At 36.0% G+C, this 23,919-nt stretch overlaps 1 protein-coding gene across 3 annotated transcripts in view; it reads left to right on the top strand.

Moving 5' to 3' along the window:
* CADM2 (cell adhesion molecule 2) overlaps positions 1 to 23,919 on the top strand; it is a 613,088-nt gene that overhangs the window by 418,891 nt on the left and 170,278 nt on the right. For all 3 annotated transcript variants that reach the window (XM_052703751.1, XM_052703759.1, XM_052703764.1), the window contains one exon: positions 14,330 to 14,479. In XM_052703751.1, coding sequence (XP_052559711.1) covers positions 14,330 to 14,479 — 150 coding nt within the window. The remainder of the gene's footprint in view (positions 1 to 14,329; positions 14,480 to 23,919) is intronic.

Genomic DNA, 23,919 nt, shown 5'->3' with positions numbered 1-23,919 from the left:
AGCTGCATCTCCTTCTGGTAAAAACAAATGAAAATGAAGGAGTGCATGGGAAGAGAAAAAAAAAAAAAAAAGGGGGGGGGGGGGAAAGAAAAGAAAAGAAAAGAAAAGAAAAGAAAAGAAAAGAAAAGAAAAGAAAAGAAAAGAAAAGAAAAGAAAAGAAAAGAAAAGAAAAGAAAAGAAAAGAAAAGAAAAGAAAAGAAAAGAAAAGAAAAGAAAAGAGAAAAATTGTCATCACGACTAAAGTCTGCATTATCCTAAGTAGGCTGAATCTTCATACTAATCCTGTAGAGTCCAAATAGCTGTATGATATTTTCCAGAACACTTGATTTACGCTGATATCTCAGTCTAGGATTAAGTGAGTGATTTTGTCTTCTTGTGAGCATCCCTGAATGACTGTAGTTTTCTCACTTCTTAGATTGCTGGCCTTTCAAGTATTTTTGTTGCAAGGAGAGAGATAGAAATCTGTTGGTCTGATGATCAACCTTTCAGACAGCATTCCAGCAAGATAAAGGACTTTTTGGGGGCTATAATTAATTTTCTGGGCATTCTTGAAGTTGCACGTCTTTTTAATCTTTCTGGCAATTTTTTTCTCTGAGAAAGATCCAATACCCTCATTTATGATTTTGAAGAAATGTGGTTGATAGTTTGAAATTTTTCATCACCTGTGAAGCTGCTTTTGGATGTCACATTCCTAAAAGAGGAATGGTTGGTATATTGTTGTAAACTTCGTGCATTGCCTTATAGTAGTTTTCAATTTCTAGATATGGAGAGTTTTATTGTTAGAATATGAAAATGTATTTTCAGACCCACATATCTCATTGTAAGTAATTCTTGTTTTCTTTTTATTATTATTATTATTATTTTTAAACAAAAAGAACTTGTGTTAATTGCACATTTTAGAGAACAGATGAGATTTGCAATATATTCGGGTAACCATAACAGTCTTTCGGTGCTTATCTGCATTTTCTGGGTATTTTGAATGTGGAGAACTAGAAAGGAAAGTTGTAATACAAAATGCTCATTCGGGCCTTGCATTCATCTCCCAAAACTGGAACATTGCTGTGCCAGATTGGAGTGCATTAACACAGTTGTGTTCATTTTGATTTGTTTTCTGTTTGTTTTGCACTTTTGGAATTTCAGTGGACTTCAAGAGGGTCAGCTGCTGTGTCATTCCATCACAGTGCCAGACACCTGTTGCTTGCAATGAGTTATTGCATGGAGAGAGCATGGAAGATGATGTGTGAATGTGGTGCACTTTAGATTGCATTTCATTACAGTTACTTTTAGGACTGCTATAAGTACTTGCTAATGGATTATCTATTAACACATTTTGTTCAAATCACACAGGCAGAGTATTTCAAATTACAGAATTTTATCATTGCTAAACATCTGCATGATTGTTATTTGATGTGATGTATGAAGAACTCCCAGTGTAAAGTCAGATAGTATGTGTAGCTGTGTGCTTTACTTTTTGACTGACAATATGCATGCATATATGCGTTCCCATGGCATTTAAACTCAGTTGTCCTATTGTTCCATTGCGTGTCAGAATAAGGTTGATGTCAGAAATCTTTTTGCTGCATGCACTTCAGAAATGCTGGCTCTCTGATGAGGTGCTGGATTTGGGTATCCCCAGTACTGTTAAAACAGCTTTAGAAAAATTCACAACATTAAGTTCTTTCTTTTGTAACTCCTTTGTGGTAACTATTCAGATTCATTTTCCTCCTGTATGCAGCTTTTCTCTAAAATAACCTACTTGGAGACCTTTTGCTCAGAACTCATGCCACCTCTACTGCCAGCTGACCACTGTCAGTGCCTCCAGCATGGGGAGACTGTGAAAGGCTCTGTATCATTGCATGAGACTATGGTGTGCCTGAAATGGAGGCTGATCACAGAAGTTCTGCCATTTGGCTATTAATCAGATCACTGACATAGTGCAAAATAAAGTACTCCATCATTCTGGTAAGGTAATATCCTAAAGACCAATGTTACCTAAATATTGTTTTTCATGAAAATACATACATGAGCATTCTCAGTTTATGCAAATCTATTCATGATATCACTACATATGCATAATTGCTGGCCAGATAAAATGTAACCACTCATTCTAAAATGGGATATATTGTTTCTCGAGAGCTTGTCCTTGAAACATGTTGCAACAGAAGCATTTTAAAATAATAAACTAGTATAAAAATCCTTACCACTTCATGTAATAAAAAATATCCACATACCTGAATGGGACCTTTTGCTTTAAATTGCCACTTAGTACTTTTGCCCACCTTTTCTTCTATGGAGGCTTTTCAAGATGTAAGTGTATTCAAAGCTGGAGTACTTCATACTTTCAACTGTTTGTTGTATATAAGCAGTTCATCAGAAGATAGAAAGCAGTGCTTAGGCAGGGGGCTGTCTCGAGATGCTATGTTCCAGTAACATAGTTCATTTTTAACCCCAAATAATGAGCTCTCAAGAGCCAGCGCTCTTGAGAAATGCTTGTATTGACCACTTTTGATGCTGAACTGAAATACGAAGCAGTGGCACTGCAAAGATGAGTTGCACAGGCTGCTTGACCACTGTTTTACCTATATGATGTTTTTCAGGAGGAAAGACTAAACTGGATGAGATAGAAGGTTTCCTCCATTCTCTGCAAAAGCCACTTTTTAAGTTGGGCTATCATTGCTTGAATTTCATATATATTCCCATTGAAAATACACTTTACATTAAATTTCAAATATACGTTAGTTTCACTACTCATTATAGAAATGGCATAGTTATGATCTTACCCTGTTGGCATTCTTTATATTAAAAACTATGGATTTAATTTTGTCCTTAAAGCCCCTTATGAATTCTGCTGTTTCTGAAAAGACAGAATCACAGAATCGTAGGGGTTGGAAGGGACTTCCAGAGATCATTGAGTCCAACCCCCCTGCCAAAGCAGGTTCCCTACACCAGGTCGCACAGGTAGGCATCCAGGCAGGTCTTGAACATCTCCAGAGAAGGATACTCCACAACTTCCCTGGGCAGCCTGTTCCAGTGCTCCGTCACCCTCACTGTAAAGAAGTTCTTGCACACATTTGTGTGGAACTTCCTATGCTGCAGCTTCTGGCCTTTTCCCCTTGTCCTGTCTCCACTCACCACTGAAAACAGTCCGGCCTCGCCACTCTGCCCCCCACACCTTAGATATTTATAGACCTGGATCAGGTCCCCTCTCAGTCTTCTTTTCTCAAGGCTGAACAGACCCTGTTCACTCAGCCTTTCTTCATAGGGGAGATGCTCCAGGCCCTTCAACATCTTTGTGGCCCTCCTCTGGACTCTTTCCAAGAGATCCCTGTCTTTTTTGTACTGGGAAGCCCAGAACTGGACACAGCACTCCAGATGAGGCCTCTAAGTCATGACTTCAGTTCTGTCAATATAAGCTGTACCTTTGTGCTCAGCCTGTCTTTAAGTACTAAAATGTATTCATGAAAGGGTATTTTGAGTAGCATAAATGACCAAGTGTGTAGATGGTATGAAGTTGACAATATTTGACACTGACCTAGACCAACAGATGTTCTGGGCAGACTTTAATGAGACGTGATCTTCTGTACTTTTTTGTTAACTGTAAAAAAAGTACTGATAACTGTGATGAATTGCTTAGACTTGGGGGGAGGAGAAGAAAGCACATAGTATGTTCTTAATAGCAAATGATAGATTTAGTAGGGTTGAATGATAGGTGTATTTGTCACCATTACATCTACCTGTTTTTCTTCTATTACCCTATAATCTGGATTGTGAATAATTTTTTGGTGCATTTTATTCATGAAACGGTGTTGGGAAGTAAGAAAATGCTGTTATTCTCATTTTACACATTCAGAACTGAAATGTGGAGACACCGTGGCCCAGATCCTCAAAGAAATAAAGTGCCTTTTCCTCATTCTTTCTGCTGGGGTTAGATGCCTACCTGCCTTTAGAGAAAAAAAAGGCTTTACAGTTTGTAGAAACACAAAAAGTTATGCATAGCACTTCAAAGCAAAAAGCAGCACTAAGCTCTAAGCCATATTTGCACTTATGAGAAGCATAAAGTTCAGCATTGTGCTATCACAGCCGTGGGAAGATGAAGTTCACTTTAATTATTTTTAGGCTTGAAACTCCCATCAGTAATTTAGAGTGCTGAAGGGAAATGCCTTTTCCCCTTTTCAAAAAATAACAAATCAATAAATATTCTTCTCCATAAGCAAATAATACCATGGCAATAGTCATGAAGGGAGTTAAAAATAATATACATTTCTGCACGGCTCCTAGGAAAAAGCACTAAAGTGCAGGCTTTATATTTCCTTTTCTCTTTCACACACACACATTTTCCTGTTTATGGAGTAATAGTACTTAAATATGTAATTTTCTAATTATTATTATTTTTTTTAATCTACAAACTATTTCGTTGTAGTATAAACCAAATCAATTATATTCTGAGTTAGCTGCCATTGGAGAAACATATGCCTGAAATTTAAGGAGTGAGGGAAGTAACAAAGGGTTACTCCTTTTGTATTTCTGCTATGTAATGTAAATTCTATAGCCTGAAATCAGTGGTTATCCCAGTGTGCTCTTGTCTTTTGGATTGTTTTAGTAATTGCTTAAAAATCTGAAAAAGCATGATGACCTGAAACACAAAGCTTTGAAGGAACAGTTATTTTCGGAGTTGTTTCTTCTCCCTTTCTCCTAAACCTCTCATTCTGTAGTAAGTTTCTGCAGTGCTCTCATTAGCTCTAATTTTCTCTGCAAGCAATTTTGTTACTGGAGCATGTAATAGTTACCACTCTTTTTTTTATTTTTTTTTCCTCCCCTCTCTCTGTTTGTTTCTTTCAGGATATTCTTTCTGGAGATGAACTCAAAAATACGTATGCAATCCAGATATAGGACTAAGTTATTGCTATTAAGACAAAAAATTACTAAAGGCTATTTGACCTAGTCAAAGTTTGTGTAGCAAATTATGCTTGGGAAAATGGTATCAGGAAAGAGATTCATTTTTTTCTTATTTCACCTCTGTTTTCTGAGCAAGAATAAACAAAACTGTAAGCTTTGTTCTTCCCGTCACATATGCTGATAAACTTCCTTTGCCTCATTGGGATGTTGGGCAGCCAGGCTTGTAGGAGGAGGTAGAGTCAGTGTGCCAAAAGGTTGCTAACTCACTGTTGTCACCTCTTGTTTGCTCCCTCCTCTCATTCTGCACACGTTTCTTTTTATGGCTGTCTGAAAAAATAGTGAAATGAGTAGGCAAAGCATGCTGTACTGATACTGCGAAGCTCTTAATTTATAATTGTTTCCTGCATAAACAGACCTCTGCGTACGCAAAAATAAAGGGAAATATCTGTTTTCTTGGTGTTTATAGCCACCAAATGACATTTATAATTAGTCTGGTAAATGGATTAGAGATATAACCTAACCATCAAACTGAAGTGTTAAACTCATCAAATATCTTTCATTTTAATTGCAAAAAAAGTACAAAAAACCCACCCCAAAATATAAACAGATAAACATGAGATGAACTCACAAGGCAAATATTTCCAAACTTGTTTATTATTTTGCTACCCATGGTCTTGTCACATACTGAGATAAAATCAGTTTTAAAAATCTGTAAAAGCAATTGAGCCATGATTTGGAGGTAAAAAAGCCTTTCTTGACTAGAAACAGCTTGTGGCTAATGAGATATGAACCTGTCTATTCAACAAGAACATAATGCTGGTCTTCTATGCAGCAACCTGTAGTGGAATATACTTAACTATAGCTCCATCTAGGCACAACAGTTTTATTAACAAAGCTTCATAAACTGTGAAAAGAAATACAGCATGATGACAATGATATCTAAATGACACACTCTTTTTGCAGTGATTCCATTACTTCATTCAACTTAGTTAATGATAAAGTAAAAACTAAATTGCACTGAACTTATCTAAAAAACTTTGTTCAGAAGAGTACGTATAATTTTACATTTCTGTATTTTCTCTATAAAAATAAAATGTTCCTTAAACACTCAGTATGTAGCATTTGAGGAGGGATTTCTGATTAGTCCAAAATAAATTGTATGGGAAAGACTTAACATTCGTACTGTCTCCCCTGACCCATCTTATCTTTTTATTCTGAGTTTACAACCCACTTTCACCTTAAATTTCTCCCAGCTAACCAGGGATAATTCCATTATTCCTGGCACTGCTCAGCTCCATGCTTTTTTCTGCATTTTTTAAAACCTGACAGGCAGCAAAACTCTGGAGTACTTGTGGATGCCTGCTTTCAAGAGAACCCTGGCCTTTGGCAGCCTTGGGTCCTTTATCATCATGTAATCCCATATGACAATTGTATAGCAAGTCTCAGTACTTGTCTATAGAACAAATACCAAATTCCAACATCCTTTCCATAACTTTAACCTGAAATATGGAATTTCTGTTCTGTAATATGATGCTGAGACTCCTGTAGTGGAGTATAGCATCCTGACTGCTTGTGCTCAAAGAATAGAAGGGAAGGATACTTGCTTCATTGTGGCGACCATCTGGTGAGAGGCAAATAAAAACTCTTGGTTTCAGATAGCACAATGAAATCTGGAAGGTGATATATTTGGGAAGTGCTGACTGCACTGATGAGTAGTGTGGGAAGTGCTTAGAAATTTTCTACTGAAGATTGAAATTTACCTTATAATTAACTATTATTAAGTCATATGTCAAGTTCTTTATTCCTTTCTTTTCATTTGTTGAGCACGTTGAAGTTCTCCTGGAGTAAAGAACAATCCTGTTCGATATGGCTTCCTATTAATAGAATTGTGGTTTTTGTTACTGTCATTATCAGTTTTGTTTTTTCAACAAGATAAAGTAAGTATAATGCAAGAATTTATGTTTGTGTCATTGGTCAGTCCAACCTAAAAGTTAAAGAAATTTAGATAGACTTGGATTCATACTTCAGGTTTGGAATTCATATTAAAATTCCTGGGAATCCACATAGTCTTTCTGATGTTACTTCTTGACTGTGTTCCAAATTGGCACATTTACTATTTAAAATAAATGAATGAATCTGCAAATATAGTCATTTGTTTTTTGAAATTGCCGTTCATATAATGGGAACTTCTCCCTGTAGAGAAGTTATGTTTTGGTGGGGAGACCCTCAAATCATTTGTAGAACAAAGATGAATTTAGAAGTTCTAATTAACAGTATGTAAGCACAAATGAGAAGTTATGTGTGATTTTAAAAATATAAGCGCTGAATTACTACAAGTTTTTATCCTTTAAATTGAAATAAAATAATAAAGTTTATTTCTATTAAAAACTCCTGTTCCCTATATAAGTAGATTTCTCTGTATTGCAATTAGCTGCAGTATGATACTTAGTCAGAAAAGAAAAAGTAAAAACGTTAAAAAAAAAAAGTATCATTTTTAATTGAAATATTTTACAAATTGAACAAGCATCACTATTTCTTTTGCGTACAGTGAGTAGCAGCATAGGTTTAATGAATTGCCTGAAGTCCTGCGTCAGGTCAATAGTAGATTTAGGAATATAAATCAGGTTTTGAAATCTGAGATTTCTTTTAGTTTTATGGGATTATGTCTCAGTGTCATCACCAGCATTAAAGGAAATATGAACATTAATTTGCAGCTAGATTTTCTGCCTTAACAGAAACTTTTATCATTATCTGCTATTAAAAAAAAAAAAAAAAAGCTTCTTTAAGAATGAATTTATTTTCAACATGTTTTTGTATATATTTTTCAATTAATATTGGACTAATTCAATACTTAATTGATTTTGCAAGTTATAGTTATGCCTGGAAAAATGTAACCATAATCTTTAAAATGTTTTGACTTCCGTAAGGCATTTGACTTGAAATGACACAGCATATTGATTAATAAACAAAACTTATTCAAAACCAACCTTATAAGCATTAAGAGCATTAAGCAGATAAGAACTGTTTGAAAAAAAAAAAAAAAAAAAAAAAACAGGATGATGAGCAAGAAGTCTCAGTGCTTTACTTCACAGGGAAAAAAACAGGTGGTACTGTACTATTCCTGTGTTTTTCAGGGTTGGTTTTTAGAAACACCCTGGGAAACAAAATTGTTGCCAGTAAAGTTGCCAGTGCCACAGCAACTGTGGGATGTATGGAATAATGAAGAGCATGGGTCACTTAGCTCAGAGATGCATGTTTCAGTGTGGTGTGAAGCATAAGGACATGCATGTAGGAGCTACAAGAGGAGGTAGCAGAAGCAGAATGGGGAGCAGTATCTGAGGAATAGTACCAGCATTGTGGTAGACAGGCAGTCACCCAGGGCCAAAGAGCTTCACATAGGTATACAAACAACACTGTGAAAGGCTGGTAAAGAAGTAAGACCATTGTATCTGTTGCTCCTGTGACCGCTACACTGGGGTCTCCAGTCTGGAAGCCACACTTTAGAAGAAAAAAGATGAAAAATAGAAAAGGACACAGAGAAGAGCCACAGACTAATTAAAGGATTAGAAAAATGTGATTTCTACAGCAAGACTTAGGAGCTCAATTTATTTAGCTTATCAAAGATAAGGTTAATGGGTGATATGATCATAATCTGTAAGTACCGGCAGAAGAAAGAGAAATTTGATAATAGAGGGCTCTTCAGAGCAGGGAAGAAGATGTAACAAGAGCCCATGGATGCTCAGTGCTGCAGTAAGACTAATTCAGACTACCAGAAAAACTTTTTTTTTTTTTTTTGTTTTTTTTTTTTTCATTTAAACAGTGATGACTGTTACTAAAATAAGTTACCAGAGGTGCCATTGGGATTTCCATTGCTAGACTTCTTAAAGGTGGAATGTTTTTCTTAAAGAATGTTTTCTCATTCAATGTCTGCTGCAGTTTTAAGGAAGAAGTTAAGGCAAAGTTTAACATTCACTATTAAATATTATAAAATTTCCATACTAGAGAACCACAGAGGTAATTTCCATATCTCGAAATTATGAAATATGTGTTTCTTTCAACATACCAGGTTTGTTGAATCTGAATAATCTGCCCTCAGTCATGCCTACCTTCTTCCTGAAAGCTCACCACTAACCACTCTTGATTTAATGGGACTATCTGTATGGGTCAGAACTATCATACTCAGTTCTACAGGATATGAGTGTTTTTTTGTTTGTTTGTTTTTTTGCAATGGTAACAAGATATCCTAGGCAAGTCCCATTGGAAATGATATTCTGATTCCAGTTGATAGCCTCCAGCCATGAGTTAATGTGCTGGTGCAGAAGCTGCTGCCCCCATTGCTGGATGATGGTACTTAGAGATAGCTGGGAAAACCTTGTATGCTTCAATGATGGTAAAAGGTATTGCTGTAAATGGTCATGCTGAGGGCTGGCAGCTTCTCTTCTGTGCTTTGTGAGCACATACTACCTGCTTAACAGAAATGAGACTTCTCCTACAAGGACCAGAGCTCAGTGGCATAAAAGCCACATTTAATACTATTTTAAATGGCCTCATGCTTTCTATAGCATTTATTTATCTGCTTCTGGGCTTTTATAAACCTTTTCTCTTGTCTCAGATGTCCTTCAGTAACTCAAGTGAGAAGCTGGTATAAGCAAAAAAGTTAATCTAAATGTTTTTTGTCTTAGTTTTCCATAATTTACTAGAAGTTTTGTTCTTGTTTAAGATATGTACTCATTCTTTTGCTCTTGCTTTTTCTATTTTTCTATCTTGCATACAGTCTTCCTTTCTTCCTCTTAAGCTAATTTCCAAAATTATTGGCTCATTTTCTTTATATCTCTTATTTCACTGCAGGCTTCCAATCAAACTATATGCATTTTCTGTATTGATAAGGGATAGGGGGAATTCTTTCCTTTGACTTTTGTATGCTCTGTTAATTTTATTTGATTAATTTCTAAAACATCAGCACTCAATACAGGGGTAAGAGGAAAAAAAATTTCCAGACCTCTTTCAGATCCAGGGACCTGCAGTTTCCACTTACGTGGCCAAGCAGCATTTTACATTCTAAGTACAGTTCTGATCAATAAGGCTATGACATGACCATAATTAGTAAATAAGAGATTGCATACACGTTGAGATGTTCACTGTAGGAACTATAATATCAAAAAAGAATGTGGGATAATCCTAGGAAGATTTCCCAAATCATATGAATAGGGTTCTGAATCATTACATTGGTTCTTTATTAAAAAATATGAACAGACGATAGTCAAATGTAAATCAAAGTCACTGATTCAGATTTCATTGGCACTAGGCTCTGTTTAATGCTTTTTATATGCAAAACCTATTTTAGCCTCCATAGCCTCTTATCTGCAGCTCATACTTTAGAAGGTTATTTCTTTGGTAAGATCTTATAATTTAGTGGAAGAAATAACAGGCTGTGTGCATTTTTTCTGGATTTTTAAAATTCTAATTTAAGCAATAAGCAATTTATGCAATATCTTGAGATTCCTTGACACAGTGGAGTTGAAAGAGAAGAAATGAAAGAAAATGACAAATCTCTTCTGTTTTGTTTTTTTTTTTTTTTTTCACTCTTGTTTATGATTTTTTAACTCATCAAGCATTTCTCAGTGTGTGGTTTTCAAGAAGAAGCATTTGATTAATGAAGTGTCAGACACAGAAGATGTCATGAGAATTTTCGCATTTATTTTTCGCAGTATTTAATATAGACATGGTATTTGCAGTACTTCATATTTTTATTTACTGCATTTGTTGTCTTGCTAATAGTAAATACCCTCTTACCAAGAACATAAGTAAATAGTAAATTTTGCACTTTAGACATCTACAGGAAGATGGTATTTATACAAAACACCCTGGAGCGGTCCAGAGAAGGGCAACAAAACTGGTGAGGGGTCTGGAGCACAAATCTTATGAGGAGTGTGTGAGGGAGCTGGGATTGTTCAGTCTGGAGAAGAGGAGGCTCAGGGGAGACCTCATTGCTCTCTATAACTACCTGAAGGGAGGTTATGAGGAGGAGGGGTTTGGCCTCTTCTCCCAGGCAACAAACAGGACCCAGGGAAATGGCCACAAGTTGTAATAATGTACTAATGTCCTGTTCTATTCATGTCCTTGTATAAAGTTTCTCTTTCTTTCCTATGGATACTCGAAGGTTGCTATAAAGTCTCCCCAAAGCCTTCTCTTCTCCAGCTTGAATAATCCCAGCTCTCTCAGCCTGACTTTGTAGCGGAGGTACCTTAGCCCTCTGATCATCCTCATGGCCCTGCTCTAGACTTTCCTCAACAGATCCAACAGATCCAATGTCCTTCTTATGTTGGAGGTCCCAGAGCTAATCTCAGTACCATAGGTAGGTGGGGTCTCACGAGAGCATAGTAGATGTGGACAATCAATTTCTGTGACCAGCTAGACAAGCTTCTTTTAGAGCAGTTTGGGATACAGATGGCTTTCTGAGCTGCATGTGCAGATTACTGGTTCGTGGCGAGATTTCTAGCAACCAGCACCCCCAAGTCCTCAGAGCTGCTCTCAATCCACTCATTACCCAGCCTATATTTGTGCCTGGGATTGCCCCAACTCCAGGGCAGGACCTTACACTTGATCTTGTTGAACTTCATGAGGTACATGAAGACCCACCTCTGTATAAGTCCCTCTGAAAGGCTTCCATTCCCTCCAGCAGCTTGGTGTGGAAATTTGACGAGGTTGCACTTAATCCAGTCATCCATGTCATCAGTGAAGATATAAAATAGCATCTGTTCCAATACTCTGTTACTGGTCTCCACCTGGACTTCGAGCTGTTGAGCTCAGTGCTTTATGTGTGACCATCCAGCTAATTCCCTATCCATCAAGTAGTCCATCCATCAAGTCCATGTTTCTCTAGTTTACAGATAAGGATGTTTTGTGGGACAGGGTGAAATGCTTTCTACAAGGCCAAGTAGATGATGTCAATTACTCTTCCCTTATCCACCAATTTTGTAAGCTCATCATAGAACATCACCAGACTTGTCAGGAGCAATTTGCCTTTAGTGAAACCATATTGGTTTTCACCAATATTCTCCTAGCATCGTTTCCAGGAGGATCTACTGAGATGAGACAGACTGGATTCATCTCATCAGGTCTCACAAACATATGCGCCTTCAGGTTTCTTGGCCTTGAACCTGATCTTCTGTAGTGGACAGTTCTTCATTGTCCCAGTCCCAGATTTTGCCATCTGCAACTTGGGTGATGTGGCTAGGACACTTAGTGGTGAAGACAGGCAAAAAATCCTTCAAAATCCTTCAAAAGCTTTCTTCATATCCCAACTAACCAGGTCTCACAGAGAGGGCCCACTCTTTCCTTTTTTCACTGATGTACTTACAGAAGCCTTTTTTTTGTTGCCCTTGATGTCTCTGATGAGATTTTATTCTATCAATCAGGGCTTTAGCTTTTCTAACCTGATCACAGGCTGCTCAGACTATTTCTCTGTATTTCTCCCAGGCTACCTGTCCTTGCTTCCAAACTCTGTAGGCTTTCTTTTTGTATTTCAGTTTGTTTAGAAGCTCCTTGTTCATTGATACAGGTCTTACAGTGTTTTCGCATAACTTCCTCTTTGTTGGGATGCATTGCTCTTGAGCTTGGAGGAGATGACCCATGAATATTACTCAGCCTTCTTGGACCATTTTTCCCTCAAGGACTTTATCTCATTTAACACTATCAAGCAGATCCCTGAAGAGGCTGAAGTCAGCTCTCCTGAAGTCTAGGGTAGTGAGCTTGCTGTATGTCATCCTCACTGGTCTAAGGATCTTGAAATTCTCCATTTCATGGTTGCTGCAGCCAAAGCTGGCCTTGAGATTCAAATTCCCTTTCTTAGCACTGCTGATGATTTATCTTATTTATTTATTTAGATTATAAGCACTTCAGTAGTAGAAGAGTTTTTTTTTTTTTTTTTTTTTTTTTTTTTTTTTTTTTAAAGAAACTACATATGAAGGGTGTTGGATTATCAGAATACTCCGAGCTTTTATGGTGTCGGTACTTACACACCAGGTATAAGGCCAACAAAATTATTTTGTATAGGAAAATGAACAGTTATCAAAACCTTACTAGAGCTGCATTTTTATTTATTTATTTATTTATTTATTTATTGCAACATCAGCAGGTCAAGTAGTAGTTAATCCCTTATTTAGTGATTCCTTACTATGGTCTGAAAAATCTGTAAAATGATCTGAAAATCTGTATACTAGATAATAGTTTTATGTGTTATTGTACCTATTATACAATAGGCACAATAGTTTTTTCAACATACTTATGTTTATATTCACTCCTCTAGGACAGTAAGGGGATTTTTCACTTCTGATGCATTCCACTTGAGTGCCGATCTTGTAATATTTCTTATTCTAGCATAGTTAGCTAACATGAGCATGTCTTGTGTTATTAGGTCCTGTATAAAAGAAAGAAGCATGTATTTGATTTAGTCTATTGGACTGTCTATTTTTTTCATTGTATCCTTGCACTGATTAAGCATACCTCTCTGATAATTTTCTTTTCTTTCCCCATCCCTATGAAAAAGAAAAAAGATGTCCCACATTTTTACTGTGCTCCCTTGTGCTATTCTTGTCAGAATGTACTGTTTGGCAAGGGGTGCTATTTTTGCAATACACAAAGCAACATTTCAGTCTAACTATGCCATTGAAAATGCTTGTGATTCAAGAACCTGGCTGATACTGTTCCTATATTGTATAGAGGTATTTGGAAATTTTCCCAGTGACTTCTCAGCAAACACTTAATGTGATTTGTAATGCTTTGGGATAGACTCGCAGATGTGAAAGAGACCTACTACATCATTGCTTCCATTTTCATATATGATCAGGTTATATTCTCTCAGCAGAGGATGTATCTGGTATTATATTCACACTATGTTTTTATCCAACAATATTCCAAACTTGACGGAAAAAAACATCATCCCAAGAGTTCTTCAAAAATCATAAAATGAAACAGGGAATCTAGGCTACCCTGTCTGTTTAAAAAGAGATATGTTGATTTTACATTATGTTTTTAGTGGTGTTTTCAGGAGCATTTTAACAGTATTATCTCTACTGAGACATCTGTATGCGTCTGCAATATGTGAGCCCTATGTGGATTCATATCATGGACATCTGGATTTGTATGTGTGTCTTAGAAAATGAAGATTGCAGGCTACTTCTTTGAAGCTAAATCATATCACATACAGGAAAAAAAGAAAAATAATATCAGTATTGCTTAAATTCATTTTTCTGTTTTATTTCTGCAGAGAATATATTATCTATTTTTTTCTCCAGTTTTTTGTATTATACTTCTTGATGAATATAGTTACACGGTCACCTGTGTGTAGCTGTTGCAATAAATTCAGTTCTACAACTGAAATCTTTTTTTTCCTCCTTTTCTTCCCTTCTACTTCCCTCCCATCCCTCCTCAGGTAGCCAAGGGCAGTTTCCGCTTACACAGAATGTCACAGTTGTTGAAGGGGGAACGGCAAATTTGACCTGCAGGGTCGATCAAAACGATAACACCTCCCTCCAGTGGTCAAATCCAGCTCAACAGACACTGTACTTCGACGACAAGAAAGGTAAATTATTTCCAGAACTCATGGTTCTGCAGCATTTTTTCTAAGACAGAATTGCAATTGTAATGTAATGTTGTAAGAATAGGAATATGTTCTAGGAATATGTGCTTTCAGCTGTAATTATGAAATAATATGTTATTTAATCTGTTTTTCTCATGGGTAAACATGTTTCATTGTATTTCTTCCTTTTGTACAAAATATTATGTTGTTATTAAGGGAAGATAATATATGAAATTCTTAGTGCAATCTGATTTGGAAAACTTTGTTACAAAATATCTTTAAAGAGTATTATAAGACTGGCAAGGAAAGAATTTTAACTTTAACTTGATTTTATTATTTTGTCTGCATGTATATATTTGCATGCATACCTATGTATACGTAAAATCACCTGATTCAGGTGTACTGGAGCTTTGTTTTGTTGTTAGTGTTAGTCCATTTTTATTCTGTGTACTCTTTCCCAAATATGACACGCATAATATTTTAATCTTAGTTAACTTAAGAAAAAGAACCAGAAAGTGTTCATACCTTAGAAAAAGAAGGATATTATCACTATAATGCAATATATTTCTAAGATGTTTGTCCTTACCTGAAAATGTGAAGCATTCTATTTTACATAAAAGAATGTCAGCCTAAAGATAACATTAGATACCATGAAGATATTTAAACAAAAATTACAAGTAATAGAAGCATCACTTGGCTTCAAAAATGCAAAAAATTTGGTGTAAATCTTAATGATATGGACATCCAACAGTTGAACAGTATTTTATACTTTATTCTCTCCTTGAGTTTGTTCTGAAAGGTACTATGTATTCTTGAACATGCCATGAGAAGTGCAGTTAGTTATCTGTTTAAAGTTAGTTATCTGTTTAAAGAAAAGCTGTCCAAATGCCTTGCTAAATAATTGTAACACTTTACAACACACTGCAGGACTTAAAATGCTGTGTGGATCTATGTGTTTGAATGAAAGCAGAGTCTAAAACCTGTCATTTTATACCTGCAGAAGCTGCAATCAAAATATGGATTTTTGCTATTAATATAATAGCTGAATAGAATCTCTTTACAGTGTTGAAGTGGTTCCTTTCTCTTTTATCTAATTTCCTGTAGCGTGTAATCATCTGATTTGCAATTTGTTTGAAATCATAAGTACCCTTTGAATGTAGACTTGAAGGTGAAAGGCTTATAAGGTGCGAACTTGAGTGCCATAAGTCTAATCCTATAACCTTTACTTAAATTGAGAACTTTATTTTTTCTTCAATTGTTAGTGATTTGGACTTAGTTAACAATGTCTGCAAAACTAAGAACTGAGAGAACTTGCTTATTGGTAGAGCACACCAACACTTGAAAAATCTATATCTTTTATAACTAAGTGGCATTTTAAAGGATGTGGAGAAAGATGGAAGAGAAATGCAAACAGTTTAGTTTTAACTGTGTAGGCATTTTGATACAAATTTAATTTTCTGTATACTTTAGCTGGATCTCTAATTATACAAAGAATAATTGAAGCTTGTGTTACTTTTTAATACAATGAATTAAAGCAGCAGAATTTGAATGGCAAGCAGTAATATGAAGTACATAGTCACGATCTGTGTAGCCCACTGGAAATGTGAGGAGCTGAAGTGTGTAAATCTAAAAGGCTGTACTGTATAATGAACTTGTCTCAAGATGTTGAGGAATATGCTAGGATTCAAATCATTTGTTTGTAGAGGGTCTGCTGAACATCTATGAGACGGGAGAAGGTCTAACATGATCAAGTCTGGGTCCTTCAATAGCAGTTGTTTAGTCCTTCACACATAGGAAAAGCTTTCAAATCTTGATGTGACTTCTCCAAACTTGGATATACATAGAGCACTGAGAAGTACATCCAAGTCTCATAAAGAAAACTTCCTGTCATTTCTGAAAATGAGAATTGAACTTCTCATTGGTATTTTTATTGAGTGTGCATTTGTATCTGTTCTTTGCGTATAAGAAAGATATTTCCTTTACATAGTGATACTTGCTTTATTGATACAAGATTATGAGAAATATTTACAGCTCTAAAACCTTGATTTTGTCAGTAAATGGTGGCAAATGCAACTGTAAAAACTTTCTTGTTCTTTTTTGCTTTATCTACTTGTCTCAGTCAGGCATACATTGGCTATAAAAGCAGCTTTCTGCTAGATCCAGTCATTACATTTAATTTATTGAAAGCAGTGCCTCAGCTAGAGTCTTTTCAAACCTGTCTCGTAGGGTTAACCAAAACTAAAGGTCTTACTTCTCCCTTCAGCACTAAGAGAACTGCTATTTAATTGCTGTGTTTCTCAAGCTGAAAATTCATGAAAACTTTTGAGTAGGAGCCTGAGGATGCTGGGTTAAGTTCTGTATAGAAAACCTAAAAAGAACATTAGAGGAGCTCCATGTATATCCATTAGAGATATTACTATAGTCTGAACAAAATCAGAATCACATGCCTTTAATTTTACAACCTTCTAATAAGTTATTTTCTTTTGAGAAAGCATAAGTTGTTTTCTTACAAGAAAGCATAAAATAAATCAGATTAAAATTATTTTGATTGCTCTGGACTTTAACAATTGTGAATCTTGTAGTACAATGCAGGAATTCAGGTAAAGGAAGGACTTCAAAAAGAAGTCCCAACTACAGCAGTAGAAGAGGAAGTTAACAGCTGTCAAGACATGGCAAAATAGGTTCCAAAAATAGAGGAAATTGTAGTGAAAAGCTCTCCAGTGCTAGATTGTTTTGGATGGGATATTCATACTTCTTGTCGTACAAATTGCTTTCCCTATCTTGCAAAACATTTTCTGATGAAAACAAAGCTAACTATATGCCAGCAGAGTCCTCTGTTTAGAGAGAGGGAAAGTTTGCTTCCAAGTCCCTGTGCCTTTTGACAAGGAATTTACTGTTAGTCTCCACTTTATTAAAAACAGATTACACATACTGTTGAAGTCATCATCGTGTAATTTTGTGTTCTGAACTGTGATGCAATCATTGACTTCAAAGTTAAAAGTCATATTCTTTCTTTTCCTGTTTTACATATTCTACACATGGAAGTGCCAAGTACACTAATGCCAAAAGCTGCATCCTAACTTATTCTTTTGCCTCTTGTACTGCCATGCAGGCATGTTTTAAAGCACAGATTTTGTTTGGTTAGGAGGATGTTTTGTTGGAAAGAAACACCTCCTCCCCTACCTTTTCAGCATAAATAATACTTATTTAATATTTATGAAAGAGTCAGAGACTATATGTGTAACTTGAGACATTTTCTCCCTTAGCCTATGCAATCTTGAAATAATAATAATAAATTATGAGTAGAGTCTTCTTTCAGAAAATATACTACATATGAAACTGATTCAGTGGTTATTTCCTGGTCCTCACCACCTGAAGTATGTGATTTGTTCTAAGTACAGGCTTAAAATGTGCTTGATTCATTGTGGTGATGGGAATTGAGCAGCCTGTAGGGAGAAGAAACGCAATGTTTTCTTTATCTTCTGCTTTTGTTGCTTTTCTAGGACACATCTTAGGAAAAGTTATGTTAGGCCAGAGCAACAATTAAAAGGCCTTTTTTGTTCCCCAAATCCTAGTTTGCTTCTCATATTAATTATTATACTGAAGATTACCTTAGCAAAAAACAAACAAACAAACAAAAAAAAACCTGTGTAAACTCTTTTGCTCAGATGAACATGATACTGGAATATAAGAAAATGGATGTCCAGCAGCAGAAAGAATTGTGCAAACTCATTCAGTTTCACAGATTTTCTCTTCATTTAAATGTTTTTAAGGATTTAAATGTATTCCTCCTGACAAAAATTGGTGTGGATATCCTGAAAAAGAACATACGTATCATGTCTGCTATAGGAAAAGAAGTTATAACTTTATTTTTTAAGCAAAGCAAGATAAAACAGTAGCTTCTCCCCAAGTCTGATTTTCGGACTCTAAAATGTATTAAATGTATTATTTCAACTTATGCTAGCTAAAGTACTTGGAAATACAAATGTTTGATCTTGTGGATTTGGTGTCAATGATGGCCCCTCTTATTCAGCATGTTGTTTCTTTGTTGATATTTCTTGTAAGTATTTTTTTCTGCTTTGTCTAACTTGTAGCTTCAAGGATGTTGTGTATCCATTGTAAATGTTTAATGGTCTTATTTTTTAATGAGCTCAGCAAATTCCTGCAACTGTTCTCAGTTTCCCACCGTACCCCTTGGACAGAATTTTAAAGATTTGTCTTCCTGGAAAATACGAGTTTACAGCTCACTCTGAACAAGTTCAGATTCTTTAGAAAGAAATGCAAATGTCATGCTTCACATGAAATGTGTTTTTTCCTACACAATTTTCCATTAAAATGAGTAATTACCATAGAAATCTCTGTACCATTTCATGCACCAAAGTAGCTATAATTATATACCTGCCTTTGGAAGAAGAACAATGAGCAACAATGTAGAACTGGTGGATTTGATTTTAAATGAATATTGGTCTTTTTATTTTGGATTCACTTGTGGTATTTCATAAGAATTTAGAGTGAGCAATAAATGCAAAGATGTAAATATAAATAGATACGTGTAACAAAAAGGTGGTAGCATGGAGACATAGATGGCATAGATGGTAAAGAGAAGACTTAAAAGAATTTGCCCTTAACTTGCTGGAACAGTCTTCTTTTCACCTTCCCTTTCAGTAGAGATTATAGATACATATGGAGTAGGTTACTGAGTTGCAAAGCAGACATGTGTAGCTAAACAGTGGCTGTTGGTGCCAAAGTTGTTTAAACTTATCAGTATAAAAATGAGCAATCAGAATAAAGAGAAGGAAGAGAAACAGAAACTTGTATACACCTAAAAATTTTGTTTGGTCAGACAAATGAAAGTGTACCTGCTCTTTACCTCAGGGAATTCGGAAGTCTGTCCATAGTAAAATCACCTGTGTTGACACTTGATCATGATAAGCTTGCCCCTGACTGACACACCATATTTTGATGAGACATATGCCTGGTGCTAATCAAAGATCAGCACATTTCCCTTGTGCTTTCATCAAGTAGTAGCACTTTCATGTTTTACTAAAACATTAGTGCATTCCAACCTCAGGATTATTCATCCTTCAGAAGCAGAATATGTTTCTTCAGATGACCTTTGATTACGTTACGTGTAAGAGTGCTTGGCATTTGTATTACTCCCCACGGTCTTGAAAGCTTTCAAAGACACTTGTGTACTAGAGAAGGGTTAGGAGAGGGCACTGTACTTGCAGATCTCCCCTGAGCTTCACTGTTGGGCACAATGCTGCAGATGAACTTGTAGGGATGCATTTGGGTATAGCACCTGCTTGAAAGGTCCTGCAATTGTGCCCTCTCAGGGCTGGCACTGTCATGTTAGAACTGCTGGGTAAATTTAGAGGCAGGACATGTTTGATAAAAGCATCATGCCTTTTGGCTCCAGAAAGCAACTCCTGGCTTTTTTTTTTTCTTTTTTTTCTTTTTTTTTCCCCCTCAATATAAGACATTTCAAGAGAGACTCAGAAACTCACAGTGCACAAGGCATGGAATTTTAACTACATATATCAGCTTAGGGGGAATCATGACTGCAAAGATCTTTAATTCTTACTATGGTGCTATCAAAACTGAATAATAATAGAAATGATAGAAGTTCTGTGGCACTTACTGGGTTTAAAATCCTGTCTCCCTCATGTTGTAGTCATGCTGTTCTTTCTAGTTTACACTGACTTGTTTTGTGGAAGCCAGAGTCCAGATATTGAATTTAAGTTTAACCCCAATTTATGCCACTGTGGGATGAGTCAGCCTCGGATACTGATCTATACAGAAAAGAAGAATCATTTGAGAATTCTGATTGGGGAGGGAAATGAGGAGAGAAATGCTGAACTTCCAGAATGTCATTTTACAATTTTTGTAAGCAGTTGAATTTCACATGTAGGTATACTTGTAAACAAACAATCTGCAGAGAGCAATCAGCTCAGAGAAAAAAAAGAAGCAAAGAAAATAGTGTTTTTTTTAGGAATAGAGAGAAAAGTAGGAAATATATTAGTTAGACAAACAGGGAGGTGATCAGGCTGTTGTTTGGAAGACTGAGTATTAGCAGTTAAGTAATGTGAGATCAGGCAGCAATTACGAATGAACTTCTGTCTCTACCTTCACATGCTCTGTTACCTGTTGCATAATAGAGTGGAGATGGGATCAGACTGTAGATGATGACCCAGCTGAACTCCATTCTAGGGTACACATAGAAATTAAAGATTCACGGTTACTTAAAATTTAATAGACTCACTCAGTGAGGTAATACCTTCTAGCAAACCTGTGATAAAGACTGAAAAGCACTGCAAAAAGGCAACAAACAAACAAACAAACAAACAAAGAAACAACCAGGAAAACTATTTAGACAGTTGTCAAACTATGACTTAATAATTCTATATAAGAGATGCAGAGGGAATGGATTTTCTTTCTTTTTTTTTAATTCTTTTTTCCCCAATTTGGTAGCAATAGCTTTAAATATTTATAACATTTGACAAGTTTCTAGCATTGAAAGCCAAAATTGTAGCAGATAGAAATCTGGTTTAGAGGAGGAAGATGTTTTCATAGAGTGTTTTCCATGATGATCTTTTGGAATAGTTCTTCCAAGATTTGTGACTGAGTTTAATGTTATATATTAGGGAGATCTGTCAGTTCCACATCCACAGTTATATTTTGCAGGGTGTGGAGTATCTCTTGGGTCAGTTCTGCTCAGCTGTCCTAGTTGTGTCCCACCACAGCCTCCTGGCCACCTCCAGATTTCTCCCTGGGAGAGGCCAGAATGAGAAACAGAGAAAGCACTGTATAGACACTGCTCAAAAACAGCCAAAACACCAGTGTGTTGTCAACATTACTGTGGCCTCACATCTGAACCAGCGCATCATATGGATTGCTATGGAGAAAACTGACTCCATTCCGTTAAAAACCAGTATGCTTTACCTCTGAACCATGGTTAGGAAAGAAGTTTAAACGACCTTGAATAATAGTTGCTTACTACATTTGTGGAGGGGGAAGGAAAAAAAAGAACTCTCTATAGAGCTTCTGAGAACAAGAGATATCTCACCTGATCCTCAAAAACCGAGGTATCAAAACCAGCCACTTCTGAAAACCCAAATGCTTTTGTTCATGTATCCTAAAAAAGATAGCATGATAAAAGGGACAGGAGTTCTGTTAAAATATCTTGACAGTTATTGTCTTCATGAGTGTGAAAATTTCACTTAAAAACGTATTACAATGCATTAGAATATTATTTCATTGTAATAAATTAGTGAAACTACTCCCACTTACAGCATTTACTTTTTCATTTTCATAGCAATACTAAGAGCATAAATGAGCATATTGTAGAGATAGTTAGAAAGTGTAGGAGTTTGCATTATATTTTGCTGAAATGTGAGTATGTGCAGAAACTAAGTTGGCTAGCACTCAAGCTAAATGGAGAATGAAGCTGATGCGATGCACTGGAATATGCTGAAGTGAGGTGATAGTTGTGATGACACTGCTAAGCTTACCCTGTCAGGAATGTTTGTAATGCTCAGGCTGGTGCCTATTTTTGTTTTAAATGGAAAAGAATCTCTTAAAGCATATATATATATATAATTTTTATTTTTCAGAGAGTATGTAGAAGGGAGTCAAAATAAAGAATGTAAAGAGAAATTTCTTATAGCTGACCTCTCTGCGCTAATGGTATATTACAATAAATTTGAACCTGTTGTTTTCTTTCAGACAACTCTAAGAGGAAATGATACTGAGGAACAATTGGAGTGCAGAGAAGGACAAGAGGGAGAATAGGTTCTCTGTGATAGGCAGTAGATTCAGGAGTAGTAGAGTTCAACACTGTACATCATAAAGAACACGATGGTAGGCAGTAAAAGGCATTTTGTTTTTAATCATAGTGAACATTGTTCCTTTGGGAAAGCAAAGGTGTTTTTAGTTGATTTCTTGGTGGGTTTTATTGTTGTTTGTTTTTTTTGTTTTGTTTTGTTTTGTTTTGTTTTCAAGAAGAAACTATGTGACAAGCAAGAATACTGATTGTTATATCACATCTTCAGTACAATAGGAATGAGAGAACTACCAAACAGACCAGAACCTGAATGTTTTGTTGTGTAAATGATTGCTAGATCCAAGAATACCTAACTTCATAGGGAAAAAAAAAAAAAAAAAAAAAAAAAAAGGGGAACTGACATTGCAAAGAACAGCTGATATTTGCAGAGCTGATATAAGTGGTGCTTCTCAACTGAAAACAGCAGCAGTGGAAAAAGTTGAAGTTTCAGTACTTAGAAATAGCATATCAGATTACAAAGAAGTAGACAATGCTTTAGGATAAAAGTAGAAAAATATTTTAAAAATATTTGAGTGGAGAGGCAAACATAGAACAGGAAGAAGTGATATGTTCCACACAAAAATATGGAAATATCCAAAACACAAGTGCATTCTTGGCTTTGCATCTGAATAATAAAACTCTTATAAGGATGAAAAAGAACCCTCTAAAAACATGACAGTGTCTGCAAGGCACAGTGTGTGAAGTGCACAGCCGTGAACAAATATCTGGGTAGCACTTGTGTTAGCTGTTTGTTGCTGGCAGGTCCATCCAGATTCTACAAGGTTCCTCAATGCAAATTAGGTCAGCTGAAAAAAATATTTTAGCTACTGACTTGTGTCTTATAAATATGCATGTAGCTTAACAGGTATAAAATCTGATTCCACAACACACTGACTATTGATACTGGAAACAATAAATCCAAAGGGTTTGAAACAGAAACAAAAAATGAATTAATGTTATCACAGCAACTGTAGACCATTAGCAGTTGGTACAGTGAGTGCCATTTCAACTGCAACTTGAAGGGTTAAGGTAGAGGTTAACTATCAGTCAGCAACTGCTGAGGGAATAAAAACAGTAGTTCAAGAGAAATGTAGTCTAGAAGAGTGATTCAACAACATATTTTTAGTGAATTACCCGAGTGACTGGGGGGGAGAGAGGGGAAACTGCTGAAGTATACGACTGAAAGACAGTGACTGCTGTGTAGGAAAAAAATAAAAGAATAGCAGAAACATTGTCTATCAGTCTGGATTAGCCATATGTGACTCACTTGAACTCCAAACCCATCCCAGAAGCTGATTTGATAACATGATTGTACCTGTGGGCCTGAATCCACTGCATACTGAAATAACAGGTTCTCTGAAATGATGAAGGCTCTTGGCTTGCCAGATTGTATGGACAATCCAGATTACTCAGTCAAAAGTGATGGGGCAAGTCCCCAAGCTGCCTGTGATCCATGCTGGCAAGTCTATTCAATATTAGAAGGATTTAACAATTTATAAACTAAGGTAGATAAATTCTTACTGAGTTAGACCTAATTTCCACAAAATGAGTATGGATATCTCTGCAGTGTGTTTTCCTCATTTCTGTTATTTCCTTATTTCTATTTTCAGGCTTAGTAAAG

The sequence above is a fragment of the Tympanuchus pallidicinctus genome, unplaced genomic scaffold, assembly GCF_026119805.1.
Source record: "Tympanuchus pallidicinctus isolate F22 unplaced genomic scaffold, pur_lepc_1.0 scaffold10, whole genome shotgun sequence".
NCBI classification, from domain to species: Eukaryota; Metazoa; Chordata; class Aves; order Galliformes; family Phasianidae; genus Tympanuchus; species Tympanuchus pallidicinctus.
Note: the sequence above shows the minus strand (reverse complement) of the source record. Positions and strands in the feature narration are given on the sequence as shown.